Source organism: Cannabis sativa, chromosome X (assembly GCF_029168945.1).
Source record: "Cannabis sativa cultivar Pink pepper isolate KNU-18-1 chromosome X, ASM2916894v1, whole genome shotgun sequence".
Classification (NCBI taxonomy): domain Eukaryota; kingdom Viridiplantae; phylum Streptophyta; class Magnoliopsida; order Rosales; family Cannabaceae; genus Cannabis; species Cannabis sativa.
The window spans coordinates 80624169-80635768 of NC_083610.1; the positions used below are offsets into that span (position 1 = coordinate 80624169).

Genomic DNA, 11600 nt, shown 5'->3' on the forward strand with positions numbered 1-11600 from the left:
AAGTACGCTTTTCATCAAAAAAAAAAAAAAAGTTCAAGATGTAAAAATTCTATTTATTTTTCTTTTAAAATACTTAAACTTATTACATTCTTCTTAAAAATTTAATTTTAATAGTGGTTTGGTCTATATATGTTTTTGTAAGAGATTTTGATAGAAATCTATGATCTATAATCCATCCATAACATCTTTATAAAGATGGTTGCATACTAAAAGTTGGTTATCTACTTTGTCACGCAGCTTGGTCTTTTTATTTTGTTTTTCTACACTTTTATGTATTGTAACGCTCTAATGCTAAGGCACGTTACAGTGCTTTGTCAATTATAGTGTTGTCTTTGCTAATCAAATAATTTTTTTTGAAAAACGTGTCAAATTAAAATTTTTATATTAATTAATAAACTTTATAATATACAAAACTATTTACAAGTTCAGGGATCCCGTTTTCAAACTTTTTAAACTTAATATTCCAAAATACATATTATCCAGCTGCTTTGACATAATATAACCCCAGATGTCCCGAGATCGAACACTCCAGGTCGCTCTGCTTTGACATGTACAACCTCATCCAGCTCAGATTCATTCCTGTTCAGCTTTCGCTTTTCCTTTACCTACACATGAAAGCAAAACTGTGAGTCGACAGACTCAGTAAGAAAAGCATATAACATATCATATAATTTCTGACTTGTATTTAGGCGCCCATACACCTATTTACAAGGCTCAATAGATGAGTAAGAACGCTCAATACTAGGGTATAGCCACTATACCACATACACTACGTACCTCACTGTACGAGTGTTGGTAGGGTTTGCTTAATACCCTGAGTACCACTGAGTGATATACCACACACACTCAGTACTTTCTTGTACTTGTGCTGGTATCACTGTAATGTACTCTCAAATAAGATTCACTATATCAATGCATTCTATACCATAATTGTACAAGTGCTGGTAGTGCAACTAACACTTTAAGCATGCATGTACACATAACATATACATACACTCAAATATCGATATCACATATCATACACAGTTCTTACCTTCTTTCCGAATTCAAGTGTGCTGGCCGACCTGAACGGAAAGTCTCACGCTAGATGGATGCCCTAATCACATTATGGAACCAAGTAAGTTGCATGATTAAAACCCTAATCCCGGGAAACCCGAACCCACAATCGTAGGGGTTACACAAACTCTGGAAATAGGGAAGCACCCAACCACGACACTGAAATGGACAAAAATCAAGAAAACGAAACATTTGGGGATCTTGCCAAAACCGATTACCCGGTTTGCACCAGCTCACACCAAATTTTTCATTTCTTGCTCAATCCTCCACCAAATGCAACCAAACCTTCCAGAGTACCTAATTAGGGTATACACAACATAATCCAACCAATAAACCACAGAAAAACCCACTGAATAAAAATATGCCATTAGAGATCAAAGTTAAGGTTTCTATGCTCAAACTTGCACAAAACCTAAAACAAACATCAAAACCAGCTGCAAGAAGCGAGAATGAAAGAGAGAGCTTCTCTTGATTTTTTTGGTATTTTCTTTTAATTCACTAAATGAAATGAAGATTACGGAAAATCCATTTCCCTTGCTGAAATTAGCTTGCTAGGTGTCACTTTCCTAGGGCAGCCACCTATCCTTCACTAAAGAAAATGACTTAAATGCCCTCTAAGTCATAACCTAGGTGTTTCTCAAAACTAAGGATAAATTAGTCAATTTCCATAACCCCGTTTAACCTCGATATTTTATTTTCTCTAAAATATTTCCCACTAAGAAATAAGGTTCTAAACTTACCCATGTGATCAAACTAGCCATTCATCGCATTTTTCGTTGTCGTCGAGCAAAATTATAAAAATTGCATAATTCACATACAGGACAAATAATACCCCTAGAGTTTAATAAAATCTCCGGACTTGAGAAATTATACCTCTAATACTCACTAATAATAATGGGGTCACAAATAATAAAATTCATAAATAATTATAAAAATAACAGAAATTAGTGCTATTTGCTTTTACTAATCAAAATTACTAAAGCGGTCATTACATTTATCTTTTTAAATTTTAATTTTAAAATCACATTGAAAGTGTTCATCTTTTTTACTTTCACGTGTCTTTTCTATTTTATTTCGAGGGTATTGGTTTTATTTTACTAAAGATGATATAGTTGAAATATTACAATTGTCGAAAGGTGTTGAGAGTGAAACTGTTTCTTCTTATCGTGATTTTTTCTCTCTCTGAAACTGATGAACAAGTTCAATGGCCTGCTAGTCATAGTGTTCGCATCACTCATCTCACTTACGGTCATGCTTCTCTAATGCAGTCTATCCTTAGCAATTGGTTTTCCAACTCCAACAAGACAATGATGTCTCAAGATTTGGCCTTTCTTCTTTATCGAACCACCATGGGTGTTTCCATTAATTTGTCTTCATTCATCATGGAGCAAATTACTTTATTTCACCGAGGTAAGAAACCCACTCATAAGCTTATTTTCCCAAATCTAATCTATAAGGTTATTTCCTCTCAGAAAAATGTTGCCAGTCCAATGAGACTCTAAAGCCTCCTTTGACTAGTACAATTTGTTAACCATCGGAGTACTTTGATGGAGTCTTTCCCAAGCACCCAAAAGCGTCTATTGGTGCAAGTCCCTCGGCTACTGCTGCAAGCTCAAGCTATGCTCTTGCATATGTGTACGAAGTCAAGCAGGAAGTAGTTTTGATGAGTAGTCAGTTGGCTGCTATGGAGGATGTTCAACAAGAGATGTCCAAGAAATTATCCAATTTGATTCAATTTTATGAGCCTTAAGATTAGTGTTCTCATTCTTTTTCTTTTTCTTATGTTTTCTTGATGTCTTGTCGCACTTTCTTTGTTTTTTTTTGCTCTTGTCGATAAACAAAAAGGGAGAGTAATGTTTTTTTTTTTTTTAATTGTATACTCAACTTTGGACTTGTTTTCTAGTGGAAAGTTGAGCTTGGTTTATGTGTTGAAATTCTGTTAAAAGTTAACATTTTATTTATTGTTAGTGATGTGCTTTTTAGAGCAAGTTTATTTTTGTGATCTTGCTAACTTTTTTTTTTTTTACAGATTTTTGAAAATTAAACATATTTTGATTATTTAAAGAACCAAAGAAGAAGATTGTAAAGTTTTTTTTTTGGCAATTTTATTGTCAAAAAATTATTTAATTTATTTGTGAATATTTAATGTGAATTAAATGATATTTTATTGTGTGTATATTTAGTTATACAACTACCTTTTTTCTTTTAGAAAAGTTTTCACAGAGAAAGAATTTTGTTTATGAAAAGTCTAGGTGATGTTTGGTAACACTTTTGTTTTTTAATTTTTTAATCACAAAATAAAAGTAAAATTTTTGTTTTTAAAAAATTTATTTTTGAAAAACAAAAATGCGTTCTATAACCACTTTTGTTTTTCAATTTTAAAAACAGAAAACAAAAGTGTGTTCTGTAAAGTTTATTTTTATTTTTATTTTTTGATTTTATTTAAGTCGGGTCTAGGTCTGAGGTTGGATTCGGGTTCAAGTCAAAAGCCGAGTTCAGCGCCAGGGCCGTGGGAAGGGGATTTGGGTCCGGGTCTGGTCGTAATCCAAAAAATTGATTAAGAAAAAAAAAACTGTTTAAAAAAATATTGAAAGTGATTTTTTTTGTTTTTAAAATTTTGATTTCTAATTATAAAATTGAAAAGTAAAAACAGTTTTATAGAACATGTTTTTGAAAAATATTTTCACTTTTCTACTTTTAAAAATAAAAAACTGATTAAAAAAGTGTTACCAAACGCCACCCTAATTAATTGGTTTATTTTTGAAAGAACTGACTTTTCCTTTTGTTAGTTACTATTTTCGGTTTTACTATGAATATATCATATCATATTTTTATATCCATGAATTAAAGTACAAATTATGATATTGGATTTATTTAGAAAGTTTCCCGATTCGGCCTGATCTGTCACTGCAACGTGTAATTTTGTCCTTGCAAATCAGGATTATTTTCGAAAAGTTTTGTACAGTTGTAAAAACGTGTTTGTGGCTGTCTCTAGGGTTTCAATATTCTATAAATAGGATCTAGAGAGCATACACATGTTCTTATCTCTTCTAGTCATATAATTTTGTATTTTCATCTTTGTGTGAAGAGAGTTTGTTATGTGAAAACATAGAGTGTTCTACTAGGTTTTAGTCTTTATTTTATTTAGGGGTGTACATCGGTCGGTTTGGTCGGGTTATAATGTATTTTATCAACCCAATATAAATGTCGGGTTGTAAATATGTAATTGTAACCCGTCCAATAAAAAAATAAAAAAAATGTAACCCACCCAATGATTTTTGTCGGTTTGCTCAGGTTAACCCGTTTAAACCGATTTTTATTTTTTATTTTTTTCATTATTGTAAGTTTTTGGTATTCAAATAATTAATTTTAAAAAATAAATGTATAACATATACTTTTCAAGATTAAAATGATTATAATTTAAATTAATGTTAATAAAATAAATTGAATAAACATTAAAGTATTAATTAATATTTTACAAATAATAATAAAAAAAATATAGTCACATTTAAATTTTAAATTTTAACTTCAATATTTAAATATAATCAAAATTTTAAATTAAATACTATAAAATATAAACTTTTAATGTAAAATAGTTAACTATTAAACGTAATTTTTATATTATATTATTGATAATTTTAGTAAAAAAGTATGTAAATCGTTTATTCGATTTATTCAGGTTATTTGGGCGGTTAGAATAATATTTAACATGTCTAATATATTCATTGGGCGGTTTGAATTTTTCATAAAGTTATTCGGGTTGTATTTTTTTATCGTTTTTTCGGTTTGGTTTGGGCAGTTTATTCGAGTTAGGCGGTTTGTAAATTTTTTTTGAACAACCCTAGTTTTATTATTCTTACACCGTTCCTAAAATAAGTTGAGGAGTTTCATTGAACAAGAGAAAAGTTTTCGAGAGAATACTTATTCAAGCCTTACTCTAAAGGAAGTAAGCGTATACACATCAAAAGTTAAAGAGAGTTCGCTGTTTGATGGTGCTCAAAAGTCAGATTGACAAAGTAAATTACAAAGGATTGCAGCAAAGCTTTAGAGGGAGACTAAACTTATTTAAGTCGTGTCCCGTAAACTAATACTAAGTTTCAATCTGTTATTACAGATCTTTATAGTCACATTTTTCTCACTGTATTTATTTGGCCATGATAATCATAGGACTGGACTTAGGAGAAGACTTGGTTAGTCAGTCACCCACTATGAGAAATGTTAAAAGGCACTAGTAGTGTCTAGCTCTCTTTTACGTGTCAATATCACTATAGTCCAACTAAGTATTGAGTCGCATATAATTAAATGTAATAACTTTGAAAGAGTATCGCTAGCTAATCACAAAGCGACACGTGTAGAAGGTGCTAGACACTGCTGATGTCCAATAATAATGCTTACCCACTAGGGGTGTTCGCGGTGCGGGTGGTGCGGTTTTTGACTATTTTTTCAAACCAACCCGCACATGCGGTTTTTCAAATTTCCCAAACCGCACCCGCACCGCGAAATTAAAAACCCGCAAAAATCGCACCGCAAAAAATAGTGCGGTGCGGTGCGATTTTTGTGGTTTATGCGGTTTCGACTATCACTAAATAATTAAACTATCACAAATACAACAAACTTTGAGCAAAACTTGTCAAAATGCCATAAGATTTGAAAATAAATATGAAAAAAAAAAATTAAGTGTCAACAATACAATAATTAGTAGACTTTAAGTTTTTTTTTTTTGAAAGAATAGTAGACTTTAAGTTGAATATTCACATATTGAACCTAAATAAATATAAAAATTGGTATTTTTATAATATGCGGGTGCGGTGCGGTTTGAACAGCATATTAATAATTCAAAACTGCAAACCGCACCGCACCGCGCGGTTTAAGAAAAATTCGAACCGCGACCGCACCGTAAAGAATTTCAAATCACATTTTTTTTGCAGTACGGGTAGTTTGAGCGGTTTGATGAACACCTCCTATAAAAAAGAGTTTGTAAAGCACACTTACTTCAGTCCACTAAAATAACTCCACGTCATTCAAATTCCACGTGGAATGGTTTCATTGGTTACTGCCATGTCATCCTACGTGTCAACTCATTTACTCTACACCTTCAAACCCGTTCCTGTTCCTTTCACAAACCCCATTTGGTCAACCACACCAGATCGAAACCCACACATCAAAAATCAAAATCCCTAATTAGAGCTCTGATCCCCAAATTCACAGTGCTCCATACCAAAATTCGATCTTTTCCCTTGTTTCGCTCACCGTGGCTTCCTCCTCAGGATCGTCGGGGTTGACTCGAAGAAAGACTTCTTCTTCCCCTTCATCTTCTTCTCCACCTTCAGCTGGGTCCACTCGGGTCGTTCTTAGAGAATCCAGATCGACTTCTCAGTCTGATCTTCCTTTTTGGCAACAGAACTGGTTCATTGGGTTGCTATTCGTCATGGCTATTGGTTTCTTTGCTCTCGCTCTTTTCCTTTTCCTTAACCTCGATCTCGAAAACAACTACGTTTCCTCGGCTACTGCGGCCACTTCTGAGGGTGTCGAGGTTTGTTTTTATTTATTTTTAATTTTGGACAAAACTTCAAATTTGTGTTTATACGGAGATAGAATTTGTTAATCAGAATCAAATAGAGGCAACATAGAAAAAATGCTGAAGCTCATTAGTGCTGGTGTTAAATTGGTAAAACATAGATTTACGCGTTTGTGATTTGGTTTGATCAGATCACTTATGGATCGGTGCTTAAGCTGATGCATGAGAAGACCAAGTTTCGCTTGCATTCGCATGACGTGCCATATGGTTCTGGCAGTGGGCAACAATCGGTTACTGGTTTTCCCAACGTTGATGATGCCAATAGCTATTGGGTACTTCCTTTCTTTCTCTGGTTGTGCTAAACTTATGTTATAAATTTCCCTCGTTTGTTTTAGTGTTGTTATAGGTTATTATATATCTGCTATCAGGAAGGTCTAGTTGATGACCTGATCTTATGATTTTACACAACATTTAGGTTGGAAGTTTTGATTTTGGTGAGGAAAGACAAAGGTAGGGAGAATGTGAAAAATATAAAATGATAAATTCCCATATTTGGTATGGAATGAAAAATTGTATAAAAAAACACTCAATTCAACAAAAAATTTCATATCAAACTTGAAAAAGTAATTTATTTTTTTGTTCTCCACACTTTGTTTCCCCTACATTTTTCTTATCTCTTTCTTTGTTCATCAAAATCCAACTTCCAAATATAGCCTAAGAGAAAAAATTAAAATAAAATAAATAATAATTATTCAGAAGTTTGATATTAAACACTAGATTACTTTGAGATAATGCTGATTTTATATTGAGATTTGGAGAAAGCATTATTCGTGTTAATTTATCTTTGACTTATTTCCTGCTCTTTATCTATGCCTGTTTTATGAATTAAGTTTCTTAATGAGCATGCTGCATGCCTTCTACTTCTAATTTGATTGATTTTGTCTTGTGAGAAGTCTACTTTCATCCGCTTTTATCCATGATTGTTTTTTTGGACTGATTGTTATATCTCGATGGTTTTTAATGATGTATTCTGTAAGAGGTGGAGCTTTGAAAGAACATGTAAAACAATATACTCATTACAGTAAATATGTATTGCAGATTGTTAGGCCAATACCTGAAACTTCTGCTAAACAAGGTGATTCCATCGAAAGTGGCACAGTCATTAGGTTGCAACACATGCGGACCAGGAAATGGCTACACAGCCATTTGCACGCATCCCCAATTACAGGCAACCAAGAGGTATGTTTCAGTTTCACACCTTTTATTGTTTATACATGACATCCACAATTACTAGTGGATGTCATGTATAGTTTCTGGCTTCTATATTCTTCTTCTGTGAATTGGTGACTAAGTGAAATGTACACCATGCTTGGTACAGGTAAGCTGCTTTGGTGGGGAGAATGAGTCTGACACTGGTGATCATTGGAGGTGAGACCAAAACTTAATTATATATGGGAGGTTTGGTTTAGTCATCTCTCTGTTGTTATTGATGGCAAATGTGGGTAATATGTTACAGGCTTCTAGTCGAAGGAAGTGGGAAGACGTGGAAGCAAAACCAAAGGATTCGCCTTCAGCACATTGACACAGGTGCCTTTCTACATAGTCATGACAAAAAGTATACACGGATAGCTGGAGGACAGCAGGAGGTAAGAACAAAAAAACATACAATAGCATTAGCTATCTCAATTGATTCTGCGTGTGAGTAAACAATGAAATTAGTGTTTAGAAGTAGACAATGGATTCATTTTAATTGTCACAAAGTACCTCCCTTGATTGGTTATTAAACAAGAAAGTAGCAGGTTCACTCGTTAAGAACCAATGCATACGATTCACTAGTTGGGAAATATTATGCTATTGTGTATAGCCTCTCTACACTTATTTACTTTTGTCTATGCTTGTCATTTTCTTTTAATAAGTTAAAGACAAACTTTGGTGCTCGAGTAATATCATATAAAGTTTCCTTCTAACAACTTAAATGAATCTGTACAGGTTTGTTCTGTCACAGAAAAGCGTCCAGACAATGTTTGGTTGGCAGCGGAAGGCGTCTACCTCCCCGTCACTGAAACCAAGTAGAATTTGATCGTGTGACCATGAATTTGCTACTCTGTACAAAACAGGTACATGGGTTTTGGCTTGTTTTGGTGGATGGTACCTTGTCTCGTAACAGTTGTAGATGCTTTACTACTAAATGAAAGAGGACACCTCATTAAAATTAGTATTTTATGTAGTTTCGCCCCTCTCTAATATGAGGAAAAAAGACACGTCGTTCCCTTTTTACGGGGAAAGTCGACATTTTATGATATGATATGTAAGATGTATCCCGGTACGGTACCAAATATGCATTATTTTCTATGACCTAGAGTTTCTCTTATCTATACTCTTGGATCCTTTATCATTATCAACTAATATTAATAATTATTTTTTGAGAGATTAAAGCTATGAAGTGGGAGTAATTGTCACTAATTAGATGTTAGCTGATCATTTGTATTGGAAAACTTGATGAAATATGCTATATTTATTCCCAATAACAACTTTAATACTTAATTGTTACAACAATATGCATTCTAACCAAGTTTTCCCATTTCCCCCCTGCATAATCTCTACCATTTTCTCTCACTTAAACAAAAATGTCTAGACCATTTTTTATTAAAGTTCTTCTCATCTGAAATAACACATACATCACCAAACACCCATCAAGGTTTTTTTTCTTTCTTTTCTAATATTTTTTTGTTTTAATGATTCGAAATTTAAAACGATAGTAATATTTACTTAAAATACTAATTTATGAATTTTGAACACTTCTGTACAAGATTTTTTTGGGAGTTTTTCTCTTCCGGAATTTTAAACGCATTTAGGATGATGCTATAAAAATTAAAACATTTACTTATATTTTCTGATTTTGGTATTTATTTGACACAAAACAATACTTAAAATTGCGATAGTGATCTAAAAACTTGATTTTTGATGCAAAATAATGCAATTGGGGATATAACTTTTCACTCAAATATTTGTTTGTTTATTCGTTTTTTTTAGAGATCTGTACGTTTAAAATGTGTACGAACAAGCATAACAATGTTTGAGACTTAAACAATTTAAAACAATAGCATCAACGAACATTCTAGTGAAAATTTATGTATTACCAACCCATATTTTATTGCAACCTATCGCAAACCACCCCAAATGCATTGTTTTGCGTCAAAAGTTAGGTTTTCACACTATTGTAAATACATCGTTAAATATCGTTGTTTTTGTGCTAAAAAATTAAATTTTCATAGTACTATTACAAATGCATCGTACATGTATTATGGGAAGGAGATAACGACTTATGGTATCTAATTAAATTTAAATTCAGACGTGCCTTTGTAAATTTGATAAAATTATAGACTGCGATAAAGATTATAACTAGAGAGATAAATGACATTGTCATGTTTCTGAACATATGCCAATTTACTATCTAATCGTCTCTTCCTCTCTCAATCGGGTGAATTGGGTTGAGCACACAAATAGTGAGAATATTCTTTAATCAAATTATGCACCTATCACCGACTACTACTTATGGCTTCAATCGAGAAAGGTATGGGCCTATGGGTCGGGTTTGTAGTAGCAAACAAACAATTAAAGTACATGGGGTCCACTTGGTGAAGCGAAGTAGACGGGTATCCCCTAAATATCAAACAAACTAGCCACTCGTTATTATAGCAAAGCTTCGTGGGTCTTGCGAGCTTCTAGGTGCATACGCCTGGAGCTCCTCTATATGTAAGGAAATAATGACAAAATTTAAAATATAGAAAAGTCATCACATTTACCTTATATGTAAGCAATTTTTTTCCTTTAAAAAGAAAAATACATTTGTATATTTCGATGAACATACAAGTCTAGGAAGAAAACAAAGTTGTTTTAAGATGAGTTATTGCAATCTATTCACTGATTGTGGTGGTAAAAATCTCGACAAATCTAGCCAATTTTATTAATTCCATGAAATTTAATATAAACTATTTAGCACTGAACTTTCAATGATATAATTACATTTCATATCTCGTTTAACAATGACTACTAATCAAGAGCATAATATTTATAAGATTCTGCCATCACTTCTTATAGCTTTTTAAAAAGATAGCTCCGTATCCCATGTGGAACTTTCTAACATATAATTTTAACTAACATTTACACTTATACATAAAAAAAAAAATATTTACACATATTACTAATTTACATAAGAATTTTCATTTTTTACAAATGACCTAAACTATTATTCTAATGGGTAATTAACAATTTTTCCTCTCAAACTTTGACATGTACTAAATCACGCCCCCTGAATTTTTTGGCCATTAAAAATTCCCCCTGAACTATTAAGATTGTTAGATTTAAGGATTTTTATCTAATTTTAATAAAAAAAATTCTAATATGGATGAAAGTTCAGGAGGCATGATTTAGTACATATTAAAGTTTGAGGAGAATGATTTGGTAGATATCAAAGTCTGGGGAGCATGATTTAGTACATAAACAATCATTGAAACAATAAAATTGAATGAAAATAGACAAAAGTCCTTAAATTTAACAATCTCAATAGTCCAGGGGGAATTTTTAACGGCAAAAAAAGTTCAGGAGGCATAATTTAGTATATGTTAAAGTTCGGTGGGGGGGATTGCTAATTAGCCTATACTAAAATCAATTAGGGTATATAGCCAATTAGAAAGTCTCTCTAACTGGTTTCTCTCTAGAAACGACCCGAGAAGAAATAGTTCCTTCCTGGGAAGGATGTATTCGTGTGAACCAATCTAATTGTGAGTGATTTGTTTTTGTAACGCCCTAATCTATAGGGACGTCGTGTGTGTAATTTTATAAACTAGTTTAATACTCATAGAATAATTAATTATTAAAAACCGTGATAATATTAAAAACTTGACTAAAATAAAACACTAAAAACGGACATTATAACGGTATAAAAAGTGTGTTCCGGGAATCCCTGTTATAAAAATTGTTGCTAAAGAAATATATACGACAACTATTTAAATATAAAATTAAA

General features: G+C 32.4%; 1 protein-coding gene across 1 annotated transcript; it reads left to right on the forward strand.

The window, feature by feature from the left end:
• Positions 1-6177: 6177 nt before the first annotated feature.
• LOC133031777 (stromal cell-derived factor 2-like protein) lies at positions 6178-9013 on the forward strand. The gene is made up of 6 exons (XM_061105440.1): positions 6178-6589; positions 6766-6906; positions 7673-7813; positions 7953-8002; positions 8091-8220; positions 8564-9013. Exons 1-6 carry the CDS (start codon positions 6485-6487, stop codon positions 8645-8647), a joined length of 651 nt encoding a protein of 216 aa, XP_060961423.1. The 5' UTR covers positions 6178-6484; the 3' UTR covers positions 8648-9013.
• The last annotated feature ends 2587 nt before the right edge of the window (positions 9014-11600 follow it).